Here is a 16,670-nt window from a genome sequence, read left to right as displayed (position 1 = left end):
ATGTTGCCTGTAGGCAGCAGGGTTCACTGTTCTTAGTCAGTACTGAAATTACTTTTAGAAAACAGGGCAGCCAAACAACTGGTTGGCCATTAACATATAAAGACCCAGTCAGACAAAACAAATTTTTCACAGATTTTTGTTCATTTTAACTGTGAGTTCATCTCTGTTTTGCAGTCATTCAGTGAAAACATTATACAAATAACACACCAAAAACTGAAATGCATATTGCACTATACTATTCTAGATTTTATTGCAGCTTTTAAAGACAGAGCTAGGAAACCTAATGCCCTGCCTTGGCTCAATGACAGTACTAGGGACATTAAAAGACAATGCAGGAAAGCCGTTTCACTGAATATCCTCAAAGGCTTAATGACTGTTTATCAGGATGCAGTCAAGGGTGCCAGGAAAGCATGTTTTTCTGAACTAATCACCATCCAGTCCAATAATCCCAGGATTCTATTCCAAACCATTGACTCACTGATCAGTCCTCCATCCAGTCAACCAGTAGAACCACTTCCTGATAAATGTGAGGAGTTTCTCCAGTTCTTTGTCAACAAAGTAGAGGGGATTAGATCCCAAATTTTCCCAGGCTCCTGAGACATCTATTTGCACAATTGTCCCAATCCCCCTGCTCTGCTAACCCATTTCAATGGAATCTCCCTTCCAACCCTAGAGGATACCATCTCCCATGAAGCCCACTTCCTCCCCCTCGATAATTCCTACCAGATTCTTGAAACAGGTGGTCCAGACAGTTGGTCCCAGCATTCTAGCTATTGTCAAATGCTCTCTAAATACTGCCGTGTTTCCTTCCTCCCTCAAACATGCATTAGTTCAACCTCTCCTGAAAAGCCCACTGTGGATCCTCTTATTTAAAATAATTTTAGACCAATTTTATCCAAAATTTTAGAAAAGATTGTTTCCCTACAACTGACTTCTTTCATGAATTAGAACAATATCTTTGATAAATTTCAGTCAGGCTTTCTTAAATCAAAGTTCTAAATGATCAGCTCTTGGCTGCTGACTCTGGTGATTGTTCCATTTTAATCCTCCTTGATTTGAGTGCTGCCTTCAACACAGTTGACCACGCTGTTTTTCAAACGCTTAGAGGAATGGGTTGGCGTCAGAGGCTGTTGACTGATTTCGGTCATACCTCAGTAACAGAAGTTTCTCGGTCAGAATTGGAGAAGCCTCCTCTTCTTCTGCCCCCCTTTTGTGTGGTGTCCCCCAGGGGTCAATCTTGGGTCCTCTACTATTCTCTATCTATATGCTCCCCCTGGGGGACATTATACGTAAACATGGTATCCACTTTCACTGTTATGCTGACGATACTCAGCTATATGTCCCACTCAAACCTGGCGAGGTTTTGTCTCACTGACATTAAGTGCTGGATGTCACAGAACTTTCTCCAGCTAAATGAGTCTAAATCTGAGATTATTTTATTTGGCCCCCCAAACATGGTCACCTTTTTCCAGTCCACTCTGGGCATCTTGTCTTCCAATGTCAAACCTGTTGTCTGTAATCTGGGAGTGTTGTTTGAGTCTGACCTCTCTTTTGATGGCCAAATAACTAAGGTTATCCAAACTTGTTTTCTTCAGCTCAGGGACATTGCTAAAATCAGGTCCTTTTTATCCTTTAAAGATTTTGAAAAGTTGATCCATGTTTTTATTTCCTCACAGTTAGATTATTGCAATTCTCTCTACTCTGGACATAGTAAGAAAGCAAATTCTTGCCTCTCTCCACTGGTTGCCTGTTGGTTTTAGAATTGATTTTACTGATAACTTTTAAAGCTCTGTATGTTCAGGCTCCTAGCTACATTTTAGACCTTTCATGAGCCTGAGCGCAGCCTGAGATCCTCAGGTAGGGCCCATCTTGTTGTCCCTAAAACACGCCTCATCACTAAAGGTGACAGGGCCTTTGCTGTCAGGGCCCCCCAGATATGGAACTCCCTCCCTGAGTATCTCAGGTTAGCAAAATCAGTATCATCTTTTAAGTCACTTCTTATGTAAAGGCCTTTTGTTCATGTTTATTTTATTTTTATTTTATTACATTTACATTTTTTCAGTCTTATTTTATTTTTTATTTTGAAGTACTTTATCTCGTATGATGTTTTATTGACTTTTATCTCTGTCTTTATTGCTGTAAAGCACTTTGTAACTTGCTTTAGGAAAGTGCTATATAAATAAAGTTTATTATTATCATCATTATTATTATTATTATTATTATAAAAACACAGTTCTAGTCACCCATATCAGGCATTCAACTCTAGCTCCTATCAAGACCAAATGTAATAAAAACAAATAAAATATATTCTCTCAATACCTTTTTGTGAATTGTATAATCCAGATAATACTGCCTCACCTGGGTTCAGTAATACAGGCTGCTCACCAAGACAAAAGTAAGAGATAACAAGCTGACTGATGCAGTTAGTTTGGGGATGGAAAAGGTTTCAACCAGACATACACAGCTTAAAGGACATTTCAAATTACATCTGAACGTGAAATGACTGAAGAATATAATTCTGAAAATGTCCAAATAGCTGAGAAATTTCATTAAACTTAAACTATTTTATTAAATTGAAGTTAAACTGTTTTTGCACCATGCAGTACTTCTTTAAGTCTGTGGAAACACCTATACAGTGCAATGCCCCTGCATATGTCATCAAAATATGCATACGTGTCACCACAATATTGATATAATATTCATGTCAGCACATAATAAAAAAATGCTGTCTGACCTCAGAGTCTCCAGTCTACAGTGTGGACTCTCCAGTCCAGCAGACAGCAGCTTCACTCCTGAATCCTGCAACTTGTTGCCAGTCAGGTCCAGCTCTCTCAGAAGGGAGGGGTTGGACTTCAGAGCTGAGACCAGGACTTCACAGTGTGTGAGTCCACACCCAGAAACTCTGTGAATACAGATTTAATGTGAAATGAGTGATTATCAAAGCAAAAATTTGCTAGAATATTTTTGGCAAATCACAATTGAGTTGTAATCTCTGGAATAAACAGGTGTACCACCAGTGTTGGGGTTGTTACTGGAAAAAGTAATGAATTACACATTACTCATTACTTTTAATTAAAAGTAATACGTTACTTTACTTATTACTCCTTGAGAAAAGTAATTAGTTACACTACTCATTACATTGCTGTTGTGTTACACCCTAATGCGATTGTGGTAGGCTTATTTGCGTTCATTGGGCTAATAAATATTGTCGACCTAAGCTCATATTACCAGCAGAAGTCATCTTAATAATGACAGACACAAAATCTTTTTAAGGTTTACTAGTCCATACCCAGGGATCCGCGCGTCACAACTCCGCACAGACGCATAAACAGCGTAAATTTGGGAAAATGGAAAAATCAGCTTTGTCAGTCCCTGCCTATGCCAATGCTCAACGCCCATGTGCAGTTTCAGATTGATTGGCCAACCCATTGAGGAGCAAAACGGGATGCAGACAGACAGTTTTCCTCATTTTATAGTAGGATAATAAAGATAGAGCCTACAGCATTAAATTCTGACTTTCCAAGTCAAATTTACCACTTTGTTAGCTTGTAAATGTGCACTCTACTTTAATTCTGATATTTCCGACAAGTCATGATAAGACAAGGTGAATCTTTTGATACGAACAATTTTAGATCAGTAACTGTAATGTGATTACTGAAATTGGAACACTAATGCTTTACTTCACTCCGTTACAGGAAAAATTATTGTGATTACAGTGACACATTACTTTGTAACGCGTTACGCCCAACACTGTGTACCACTGCTATGTAGAACAACATTTTATAGTGTGTATGTTTGAGGAACTATATATCTTTATTGTAATTCTTATGGTGTCAGGTGTGAAGGCAGCTCTACACTGTTGTATAATGTTGATATTTATTACTAACCGAGCCTTCTTGCAGTTCCTCACAGCTGGGATCAGTCTCCTTCGTCCCTCCTCTGATGTGTTGTACGCCTTCAGGTCCAACACATCCAGAACCTCCTCTGACATCTGCAGCATGTAGGCCAGAGCTGAGCAGTGGATCTCAGAGAGTTCCTTCTTTGATCTGTTCTTTGACTTAAGGAACTCTTGGATGTGCTGATGTACTGAATGGTCGTTCATCTCCATCAAACAGTGGAAGATGTTGATGCTTCTGTCAGGAGAGGTATCGGAGGTCTTCTTCAGGTTGCTGATGGCTCTCTGGATGCTCTGTGGACTGCTCTCTGTCCGACCCAGCAGGCCTCCTAAGAGACTCTGGTTGGACTCCAGTGAGAGGCCATGAAGGAAGCGGACAAAGAGGTCCAGGTGGCCATATTTACTCTCCAGAGCTTTTTCCATGGCTCTCCTCAGGAAGACATCTAGGGATGGAGATCTTCTGTCAAATATACTCCTGCCTCGTCTCAGGAATGTCTTCAGTACCTTCTTATCCCTGTTTGTGTGACAGTGGAACATGTAGACTGCAGCGAGAAACTCCTGAATGCTCAGATGAACAAAGCAGTAGACCATTTTCTGGAAGAGCACACACTCTCGTTTGAAGATCTCTGTGCACACTCCTGAGAACACCAAGGCCTCTCTGACATCAAGACCACACTCCTCCAGGTCTTCTTGGTAGAACATGAGGTTGCCTTTCTCCAGATGTTCAAACGCCAGCCTCCCCAGCTTTAGAAGAACTATTCTATCAGTCTCCGTCAGCTCTTGTTGACTCATCTCATGTCTCTCATCATACTTCTGCTTCTTCCTCTTTGTCTGAACCAGCAGGAAGTGTGAGTACATCTCAGTCAGGGTCTTGGGCAGCTCTCCTCTCTGGTCTGTAGTCAACATGTGCTCCAGAACTGTAGCAGTGATCCAACAGAAGACCGGGATGTGGCACATGATGTGGAGGCTCCTGGATACCTTGATATGTGAGATGATTCTGCTGGACAGCTCCTGATCCCTGGATCTCCTCCTGAAGTACTCCTCCTTCTGGGGGTCAGTGAACCCTCGTACCTCTGTTACCCTGTCAACACGTGTAGGAGGGATCTGATTGGCTGCTGCAGGTCGGGAAGTTATCCAGAGGAGAGCTGAGGGAAGCAGATTCCCCTCGATGAGGTTTGTCAACAGCAAAGCTACTGATGATGTCTGTGTGACATCAGACACAACATCATTGTTCTGGAAATCCAATAAAAGTCTGCTTTCATCCAGGCCGTCAAAGATGAACACAACTTTACAGACAGCGAGCTTCTCTGCTGTGACCATCTGTAATGTCGGATGGAAAACACGGAGCAGCATGAGAAGACTGTACCGCTCATCTTTGATCAAGTTCAGCTCCCGGAATGAAAGCAGAATCACAAGACTGACATCTTGATTTTCCAAGCCCTCTGCCCAGTCCAGTGTGAACTTCTGCACTGAGAAGGTTTTTCCAATGCCAGCAACGCCCTTCGTCAGAACTACTCTGATGTGTCTCTCTTGGCCAGGTGAGGGTTCAAAGATGTCGTGGCACTTTATTGGAGTGTCATGGAGGGTCTCCATCTTGGATGCTGTCTCAAGCTGCCACACCTCATGTTGGGTATTAACCCCTTCACTCTGTCCCTCTGTGATGTAGAGCTCAGTGTAGATCCTATTGAGGGGGGTTCCAGTTCCTGCTTCAGCAGTTCCTTCTATCACAAATTCACATCTCCTTCTCAGACTGATCTTATGCTCGTCTAAACCCTCCTGCAGACCGCTGTCCGCTGGAAGAGAAGAAAGAATAAGAAAGTGTTTAACAAATATGCTATTGTTTCTTGGTTTTAGAAATGCTGACAACAGTAGACAGACCCCCAGTCTTACTTTGTGCAGTGCTAGTTTGACTGGGTGTCTGCAGTCCAGGTGTTGTTCTGGATCTTTCTCCACACTGGGGACAGACTGGGTTTCCTGATGAACCAGACTGGTCCCAGCATGAGGTGATGCACTGTCTGCAAAACCAGTGTCCACAGCTGGTAGAGACTGGATCCCTCAGGTCCTCCTGACACAATGCACACCAGGACAGCTGCTGCTTCACAACAACACTACTCCTCTTCCTCTCTCTGTGGAGATGAACACAATTCATTATAACTGATGTCTGCTATCATCAGAAAACACCATATAAAGTTGCAAATAAAAACTTCATTGTAAATTAAATGTCAAGATTTGCCAATACTATCTAGATGATCAGATGGCATCATGCTGCCTCAATATAAAGGTGCAATCAATGGTGCACAATTGGTGCACCATGGTGGGATTACTCAATAGTTGTGTAGATGCATTGATAGATGCATATTCATAGATGCATATTCCCTATATGAGTAGGCATTATACAGTATAGCATGTGAGATTTTATTTACAATTACTTATGTTGGATAACATTGCCTTTTTATCTACTGTGTTTTGTATAGTTTTTGTTCTTGTCCTTGTCTCATGATTTCTATCACATAACCCCTCCATCTCCACCACCCATGTAAACCACATATTCAATTTCTTATGAGTAAATCTTTACAGTGAATTCAACTTTACGACACAGATGTGTGAATATTTCCTGAGTATAAATTCCAACATGTAAGTTCTCAGGTGTTTTGCTGCAAAAATGCCTCCACAGTTTCTGGCTAACATAATCCAGATGAAGATCCATGTTGGCTGAACAGTTGTATTTTAAAGCAGTGTCCAGTGTCTTTCCTGGATATCTTCACAACTAGTTTTGCTTCAAGAATACAATCCTCTCATAGTGTGTAATGTAACAGTAAAGGCAAACCAATCTAACTGACAGATCAGCATTTTTTCTTCATACTCATTTAATTATATTCCATCAGGTAGGCTTAACCAGTCCTCTTACTTTGTATCTGATGGTCCAGGTTCATGACTGAAGTTTGGACGATGACCCATAGACCAGTCACTCTTCATAGACAGACAGCTGGATACTGGAGACTTTGCTCTCTGCCTGTGGACTTGACTTCTGGAAACATAAATGTTTTATACATATCATTAGTTCTAGTAAAGACAGACAACAATTGGAGTTTTTGATAACATGGCCTTTTGATAAGGAGAACAACTAGTTATGTTCACATCCAAATCTGCATGTTCTGTACATGTTATCTGCAGCTGTAAACAGAATGTTAAGGTGAATAGTTTTTCACAATGTACGTCTACATGTCCAAAAGAGACACCAAGAGATACAGCCTTCCAGTCTCTCTGTATTTATTTATATTATTTTTTACAGTATTTTTGCTTTATTGGAGAGTAAAGTGGAGAGAGACAGGAAAGGGGGAAGAAAGGGGGACGACATGTGGGAAAGGTCCCAGGCCGGATTCTAACTCAGTTGTGTTTACATGGTACACGCCTTAGACCAATGGCCTCCAGGATGCAGATTTTATGGCACGGCAACGAGTGAGGGGAGAAGGCCGCTCCCATTTGTATAGTCAGTCTGCTTTCATCTGCATTCAGTCTGTGAGTCTGGATTCAGCTGCTGAATCCAAATGACTTGTGGACTCGCATATTGCTAATTCCTCAGCTGATAAGTCAGACACTATTCTGATTGGGGACTCTATAACAAAGCATGTAAGAATGGCAAAGACTGAAAATCTTACTATGGATGACACATCTGTCAGAGAGCTAACAGGGCTGTTGCCAGTCATCCTCTCTACACATCCAAGTAACATGAGGATTATTATTCACACTGGATCTTTTGACATTCTGCGAGGGAAAACTGGCTCTGAGATCCTGAAAAAAGACTTTTGCCTGCTACTGGAGAAGCTGAGTGACTGTCAATCGCAACATGTATTCATTTCAGGCCCCATTCCAACCTTGAGGAAAGGAATCGAATCCTTCAGCAGACTCCTTGCCCTGAATACATGGCTGACATCGGCGTGCCTCACCCATGGGATAAAGTTTATTGACAATTTCAATATCTTTTGGAACTGTAAAGACCGCTTTATGCCTGATGGGATTCATCCGAGCAGCACTGGTTCCAGACTACTCTGCGCCAATCTACGTCATGCTCTTGGGATGCCACACCAAAACAAGAATGCACAGATAACCACAAAGGACAAGGACTGCACACACGGGCAGACAGCCTGTATCTCTCCCCCCTCACCTGACCCTCGGCTTCACATCACCCAAGGCATTCAGAGGAGGTCTCTGTCCCAATCAGGGATCCAACGCCCCCCCTCCCCCCGTCCACCACACTCACCAATCAAGGAGTTAGTCAAAGCTGCCACGCTGAAGCTCAGTCAAATTGACTCTCCAGCATCCACTTCCTCCCCTGTCTCTCCTCTTAGGTTCACAAGCCAGATGGAGTACTTGGTGAAGTCTGGGATCAAAATGATCCCACTCACCCCCAGCTTGGCCAGGTCACGGGTATTGCCATCACCTATACGCCGCCCACCAACGCCCCCCCGGCGCACCTGTCCCCCCCCAATGCCCCCCCGGCGCACCGCTATCAGTGTCGGCAGCAACTAGGACACTCTGGGCCTCTGCTGTTCAAGAACTGTTATTCATAAATTATCTGATAGCAAGCTGAGGTCCTGGGAGAGAACAACCTTCCCAAATACAATAGCCACAGTGTCAAGACAAAGATTACATAAGCGGGTCACAGTAAAATCTTCCAATCCTACAAATTTGATTCACATTCCCTGTAAGCCAAGTATCTCAGGCCCTGCTCCAACAACCTAAAATTAGCCCTATTTAATATCAGGTCCCTGTGTAACAAGTCACTTTTAATCAATGATTTTATAACCTCTTACAAGCTGATTTTATGTTTTTAACAGAGATCTGGCTGGACACCAAGAATGGTAATGCTATCCTTATTGAATCCACCCCACCAAATTTCATATTTGAGTTTGAAGCACGACAGAACAAAAAAGGAGGGGGTGTTTGTGCCTTTTTTAGGGATAGGTTCCTTTGTAAGAAGTTATCACTTGGAGAATTTTCATCCTTTGAATATGTGTCGTTTAAAATGGAAATGAAATTCTCTCCATGTATTCTATATTTAGTTATATACAGGCCACCAAAATACTCCCCACATTTCCTTGATGATTTTACTGAGATGCTTTCAATTATCTGCACTGAATTTGACTGTGTAGTCATTACGGGTGATTTTAATGTACACATAGATAATGTCAGTGACAAAAACGCCAAAGAACTTTCAGCCATACTTGACACGTTTGATCTGTCTCAACATGTGAAAGGGCCGACCCATACTAGAGGACACACTCTAGATCTGGTTATTACTAAGGGTGTTAACATTTCAAATGTCACTGTGCTTGATGTTGCTCTATCAGATCATTTCTGTGTATTCTTTGATCTGTCTATTACACCAAAAATCAACATTAGATCAGAAACTGTTAAAAAAAGGTACATTAATGAGAATACCACAACACTTTTTATGGAAGCCTTCAAATCTGAAACTGCCCCAGCTTCAAATCATGTTGATGATCTACTGAATACCTTCAATTCTAAAATTTCAAATGTAATTGATGCCATTGCTCCTGCTAAGGTTAAAATGATTGCTAATAAGCAAAAGGCACCATGGAGAAACATTCATTCTGTAAGGGCACAGAAAAGGGAGTGCCGTAAAGCAGAGCGAAAATGGCGTAAATCAAACCTCCAGATTCACTTTGAAATCTATAAAGAAAAATTACATATTTACAGTCTGAACTTGAAAAGCGCTAGGCAATCATTTTTCGCTGAGATCATCAACAAGAACAGTAACAATTCACGCATCTTATTTGCTACCGTTGACAGGTTAACTAATCCTCCGGTTCTAATATCCCCAGAACTAGTTTCTACCAGCAAATGTAGCAAGTTTGCATCCTTTTTTAATGACAAGATTCAAGGCATCAGACATGCGATTAACTCCTCAATGCCAAACAAAAAAGCATCATCACTGCAGTCTCCCAGATGTAACTTGGTAGGTATGACACAATTTAATCCCACTGACGATAAAACACTCGAAGAAACTGTGTCAAATCTCAAATCATCCACCTGTTGCCTTGATGTTTTACCCACTAGCTTCCTTAAACAGTTTTGAGCAGCCTGGCAAAAGAACTAATACTTGTAGTTAACAATTCTCTCCAATCTGGCATTTTTCCAACGGCTTTGAAAACTGCAGTCATTAAGCCTCTCCTAAAGAAGAGCAGTCTTGATGCTACTGTACTGGATAACTATCGACCAATATCAAACTTACCGTTTTTAGGTAAAGTTATTGAAAAAGTTGTTCACCAACAACTTAGTAACTTTTTAATGCTGAACAATTGCTTCGATAACTTTCAATCAGGATTTCGGCCCCATCACAGCACTGAGACTGCACTCATAAAGGTACTAAATGACATTCACCTGAACAATGACTCAGGCAAAGTCTCTGTTTTAGTACTGTTGGATCTTAGTGCTGCCTTTGACACTGTGGACCATACAATTCTATTACAAAGATTAGAAAACTGGGTGGGACTCTCTGGAACTGTCCTTAAATGGTTCAAGTCATATCTTCATGACAGAAAGTACTTTCCATTGGAAACTGTGTGTCCGAGCAGATGGCCATGACCTGCGGGGTTCCACAGGGGTCCATTTTGGGACCTCTCCTGTTCAATCTCTATGTGCTCCCGTTAGGCCAAATCCTACAAAATAATAAAGTAGCCTACCATAATTATGCAGATGACACGCAAATCTACATATCACTTACACCAGGTGACTATGGACCTGTTGAAACTCTGTGTCACTGCGTCAAACAAATCAATGACTGGATGCGGCAAAATTTTCTCCAACTAAACAGAGATAAGACCGAGATAATTGTCTTTGGAGCACAGAAAGAAAGACAGAATGTCTGCTCTCACCTTGACTCCCTGTCCCTCATAACTAAGAGTCAAGCCAGAAATCTTGGCGTTATCCTGGACTCAGATTTTAATTTCAATAGCCACATCAAATCGGTAACTTCGTCAGCTTACTACCATCTAAAAAATATTGCAAGAGTCAGGGGACTAATGTCCAAACAAGACCTAGAAAGGCTTACCCACGCCTTTATTTCCAGTAGATTGGATTACTGCAATGGTCTGTTCACAGGGCTTTCAACAAAAGCTCTTCAGCAACTCCAACTTATTCAGAACGCCGCTGCCAGGGTCCTGACGAAAACTAAGAAATATGACCACATTACACCAGTTCTAAAATCCTTACACTGGCTACCAGTCACTCAGAGAATTGATTTCAAAATCTTGCTGCTTGTCTACAAATCACTCTGGGCCCAAATACATCTCTGACATGCTTGTGCCATATGAACCTTCTAGGAACATTAGGACATCTGGGGCTGGCCTACTGGCTGTCCCAAGAGTTAGAACAAAACACGGTGAAGCAGCGTTTTGTTATCATGCAACACAGACCTGGAATAACCTCCCAGATGATATTAGACAAGCCCCGACTCTGACCACTTTTAAGTCAAAGCTAAAAACTTTCTTATTTTACACTGCCTACTGTACCCTGTAATGGCTAAAACGTATCTTTTCAGCTCAGCTTTTAAATAACCTTAATTTTAACTCTTTCTGTTCAGGATCCCAACAGAGCTGACATGGGCAAGTACGAATTTTCATTCGTCTTGTCCAGGTAATGCTTACTTGCGCATGAGTGAACACTATATGTGGGGGGGACAGAGCTTTACCCTGTATGATTCTCATCTCTGGATGGTGAGGTTTTTGACCAAGAGGAGAATCTATGATTCTCGTCTGCCTTAGGCAGTGAGATCTGACGTAAATATCAGATCAAGAGTAGAATCAGGAAGGACAGGGGAAAAGAAAATTACAGAAAAACATATGGGTTCACTCACAATGTGTATCTAAAAGTGGGCGTATTTGTTGTATTTGTTGTGTTCTTTCATCTTTCTATCTCATTTGATTTGAACTGCACTAGTTTACTTTTAAGTCTTTTATCTTTTGTATCTCTTGTCTGTACTTTTGCACTTTTTAATTGTAAATCTTTTACCTTTACTGTATTTTTATCACCCTGTAAAGCACTTTGAATTGCCCCAGTGTATGAAATGTGCTATACAAATAAAGCTGCCTTGCCTTGCAAACTTTGGCTTTATGTAGTCTGACGTTAACTGAAGTGCTCAGCGTGAATACGCAAGTTTGCGAGTTCGCGAGTTTCTTTTAACCCATTATGTTCCACTGCAATTACTTTGAGCACTCTCACAATGGTGTAATTTGTATATTTACAAAATTTTCATGCATATACTGCATTTGTACTTAGTACATTTTTAAGATGCGACCAAATGACATTTTCTCATTTAATCAGGTTGTATCAAGTGGGCTTACAGTGTAACCAGTCCTCTTACTTTGTGTCTGAGGGTCCATGTTCATTACTGAAGTCTGGAGGAAAATCTTTCATAGACAGACAGCTGGATACTGGAGGCTCTGCTCTGCCCTCCTCTTCCTCCACAGGAACACTCATCTTCTGGACTTCAGTCAGTCTGAGAAGTAAACCAGTAACACTGAATACACACACACACACACACACACACACACGCAACCCAGCCAGCATTACACCGGGTAAGTTAGTATCACCTTGTTTTCTTTAAATATGTCTAAGTAAAAACAGTGTGTATTAAACAGCCAATCAGGATTTTGTATCCACAGATGAATCACTGATAAACTGTTCAGTTCATTCTGACTCTTATTCCCTCTACAGTCCACAGGGTGACAACTGACTTAGAGACTGTTACAGTAAAATAATAATAATGTTGTAATAACACTCACCCTGCCTCAGCCTTCCTGTTTTCCTCCTGCTACTCTGCTCTGTCTTTGACTTTCGAGTTTGCTCCTCCCCTCTCCATTTCCTTGATTGTTCCCTCCACTGAAGTATTATATAATCCCTCCCTGTTCTCATGTACCTGGATCACCTGTCAGCGTGGCTCCCCCCCTCTCCAGAGAAGCTTCCAGCCCTTTACTACAGAGCCCCACAGGAGTCACCTGGTAGAAAAAAACAATTGATGTTGAAATCTGTACCCACTTGCACATGGATCAGTAATCCGTGAAAAAGTGTCACAACACAGTGGCCCATAGAGCATATAACATATAGGTGTATGCGTTAACATGCTTTTTCTACATCTGCATGATTTATAGCGAGTAAATAGGTTTTATATTGTCACCAAATTGGACAGCAGTTTGGGAATAAGAACCTGTGAAAGTACAGGCCTGTAGGAGTGTTTATCTCTTGTACAGTAGCAATGAAAGGTGACCTGTGCAGTGTCCAGTTTAGTCAGAAAATGTCACAGTGTTACAGTATGGCTGACTTTGAGGGCCTGATTTTTCTTAAACCACTCGGGCCTAAATATTAGTGTGTCGTGAGAGTTTTGACATACAACTTGTGCAGTATAAACTGATAAAAAGAGTGCATTTTACATTACCAGTGTACCAGTCCAAAAACAATTCACAGATGTAATTTTGAAATGGAATTCACATTCTATCCATCAAAGTTCTTTTGTTTGCTGATTATCATTTTTTACTGCTGAGTGTTAACTTGCACTGGATGAAGGCAACTTGATTTATTTTGCAGCCAGTGATTCTTTAGGACAAGGGACAACATGACCCCGTTGTCACTTCAATGTTATGTTCTGCTGTCATTTTGCACCAACCATTTTGTGCGGCCCCTAACAAATATTAGGTTTCATTTATTTCAGAATGCAAAGTGGTGCCAGTGAACGGTCCCTGATATTTGTGGATTCAGAGGGAAGGAAAGGCATGAGAATGAAGAACAGAGTCAACTGTGCTGAACTGGCTCTCAAACACACTGAGGGAGGCTGGCTTTATATGAGTTCACTGTGTAATGGCTACTAGACAGACACACATAAATAAATAAGTGTAGAAACATGGTTTCTGCACAACACTGATGATATGCAGAGCCATAAAGTTGTCTGCTCATGGACACCAATGTATCAGTTATCAAGTGTGTGTTTTCAGAAATAGAGTTGGTTAGATGTGGAATAGAATGAGAGATAAAAAAGTAATATTATCAATGTTAGGATGGCGAGTGGATAGGAGAGGAAGGCACAGGCCGAGGCAGGCGTCAATAGCACCACGTGGAATTTATTGTGGAGTATTTACAAGTTGAGTTGTCAGAACACAAAAAAAAATGAAAAATACTCAAAAATGTTTTGAAAAGAAAAATAAAGAAATAGACAATGCGTCAAGAAAACTACCAAAAAATGACAAGGCAGAACTAGAACTAAACCTAAACATAGGCTAAGCCCATGACGTGGGCCCTATGCTTATAGGCCAGCAGTCCTGGTCCCATTTCTGGCTGGAGCGAGGCAGAGTGAGCCGGCACCCATGGGTGCTGGCCTCTTATATACCCTAAGCCCCTCCTATGTATACAAAACATAATTAATTTCAATTAACACAGCAATACCTCAAGGGTCTGATTCAATACAATAATTATGACATTGATACAACCATGTAATAAACATAATAAATTGCAATGACCCTTTAATCAGTCTGAAGCATTAAAAATAGCAGTATACATTTATCAGTTTGGACCCCCCCCCTCTCTCAACCACACTTGGCACATTCCACTGCCACCCCTCTCTACAAATGAGGTTGGACTCCTCCGCCTCCGTTTCGCACTCCGGGTCCAAAGCCGGAACTGCCAAGTGCAGGAGAACAAAAATACACGGGGTAAGAGTAATTTGTGAACTGTTGCAATAAACATGATAAATAATTAAATGTCTCCGCTTCGTTATTTAACTTTTGAATGAATTATTTGATGTGTAAAGATTGCAGAGTTACGTCAACAATGCAGGCGGGAATATTAAATAACGCCAATGCCGGTAGGCCTCCCGGTATGGCTGGAACACTGCAGTGAGACACAAACTACAAAGAAAATGCAAGAATGTAACAATCAAAACCAAAACATCGTAACACTTAACTAACATGTCTTAATGGCGCCAAGATGTAATCTATTGTAAAGAAATGAAAGTTAATGCAGGGAATGTTTGGCTGTTAATATAGGGCATCGGGCATCCCCGTGACATTTCCCCCCCCTTCTGGAGACGACACTTGTGGCGTCCTGGAGAGATAGTCAGCAGTACAGTTCTCCTTACCCTTCCTGTACCGCACCTCGAAGTTGAAGGGTTGCAAGGCAATGAACCACCTTGTGATCCTGGAGTTGGTATCTTTCATGGTCATCAGCCATGACAACGCCCGGTGGTCAGTCTCTAGGAAGAACTGCCTTCCCAGCAGGTAATATCGCAGAGAGTCCAGGGACCACTTGATGGCCAGGCATTCTTTTTCCACCACTGAGTACTTGACTTCATGTGGTTTAAGCTTTCTGCTGATGTAGGCAACCGGCTGGAGGTTCTCTGGTTCTCCCTGCAACAGTCCCGCTCCAATTCCAAACTCAGAGGCATCTGTTTGAACTGTAAAGGTCTGGTTGAAGTCAGGGCTCTTAAGAAGTGGTTCAGTGCACAGACAATTTTTCAAGCGCTGAAATGCTGCCTCACAATCCTCGGTCCACTGCACCTTGTTGGGCTGGTTCTTTTTGGTGAGGTTCGTCAGGGCCACTGCCTGTGCTGACAAGTTGGGGATGAAACGGCTGTACCAACCAACAAGCCCCATAAAGGACTTTACCTGGGACTTGGTCCTGGGGCGTTCAGCTGACCTGATAGCTTCCACTTTCCCCACTTGAGGCCGGACCATACCTTTTCCCAGCACAAATCCTAGGTACTGGACCTCCTCTCTTGCCAGGGAGCACTAGTCAGGGCGAATTGTCAGTCCAGCTTCTTTGATGCGTGACAACACCTCCTTTAGATGACACAGGTGTTCCTCCCAGCTACCACTGTACACGACAATGTCATCTAGGTATGCTGCAGCAAAGGATTCAGTGCCCCCCAGGATTTTGTCCATCATTCTCTGAAATGTTGCTGGAGCTCCATGAAGACCAAATGGTAGGACGGTGAACTGAAAATGGCCAAAGGGGGTCCTGAAGGCTGTGATTTCTTTGCTCTCCTCAGTAAGGGGGACCTGCCAGTAGCCTTTACACAGGTCAAGGGTCCTGATGAAGCTGGCGCCGCCCAACTTCTCCACCAGGTCATCCACTCTAGGCATGGGATACAGGTCGAACTTACTGATTCCATTGACTTTCCTGAAGTCCAGGCAGAACCTCAGTGTGCCATCCTTCTTAGGGACAAGGATGATTGGGCTGCTCCACTCACTGGAGGAAGGCTCGATCACCCCCAGCTCCATCATCTCCAGCTCTTTTTTCAACACCGGCAACAGGCGCTCCGGGACTCTGTACACTGGCTGCCGGAGGGGTGTTGGATCCTTCAGGGTGATGTGATAGTACATAACATTGGTTTTGCCTGGGGACTCAACAAAGAGGTTAAGTGGCAAGATTTCAAGGAGCTCTTTTCTCCTTTCATCTGCGAGATGGTCTAAATCAAGTCTCTTACCCTCCTCTTCACAAGGCAGATACTGCTCCACAGGTTCCTCCTCTTCCTGTACAGCACGAATGAAGAGAGAATGGACCGCAGGCGCTGCAGGGACATTGCGAGGGTGCCATTTCTTCAGCATGTTAATGTGGAAGGTCTGAAGGGGCTTCTTTCGTTCCGGCGTGTATACCTGGTAGGTCACCGGACCCATCTTCTGCTTGACCTGATAAGGGCCCTGCCACTTAGCCAACAGCTTGTGGTCTGACGTTGGCAAAAGCAACAGGACTTCCTCACCAGGTT

The 16,670-nt window shown here is 42.4% G+C and overlaps 1 protein-coding gene across 1 annotated transcript in view; it reads right to left on the bottom strand.

Moving 5' to 3' along the window:
* Positions 1–12,411, bottom strand: part of LOC139654528 (NACHT, LRR and PYD domains-containing protein 12-like) — a 30,218-nt gene extending 17,807 nt beyond the window's left edge. Inside the window, exons 1-4 of the mRNA XM_071531623.1 lie at positions 12,282–12,411; positions 5,770–6,021; positions 3,888–5,681; positions 2,735–2,902 (exon numbers count right to left, since the gene is read on the bottom strand). Coding sequence (XP_071387724.1) covers positions 2,735–2,902; positions 3,888–5,681; positions 5,770–6,021; positions 12,282–12,397 — 2,330 coding nt within the window. The 5' untranslated portion in view covers positions 12,398–12,411. The remainder of the gene's footprint in view (positions 1–2,734; positions 2,903–3,887; positions 5,682–5,769; positions 6,022–12,281) is intronic.
* Between the last annotated feature and the right edge of the window lie 4,259 nt (positions 12,412–16,670).

This window comes from Centroberyx affinis, unplaced genomic scaffold, assembly GCF_046629955.1.
Source record: "Centroberyx affinis isolate AG114_WGS23_722 - 3 ecotype Tasmania unplaced genomic scaffold, CSIRO-AGI_Caff_v1 ptg002102l_1, whole genome shotgun sequence".
In the NCBI taxonomy this organism is placed as follows: Eukaryota; Metazoa; Chordata; class Actinopteri; order Beryciformes; family Berycidae; genus Centroberyx; species Centroberyx affinis.
Note: the sequence above shows the minus strand (reverse complement) of the source record. Positions and strands in the feature narration are given on the sequence as shown.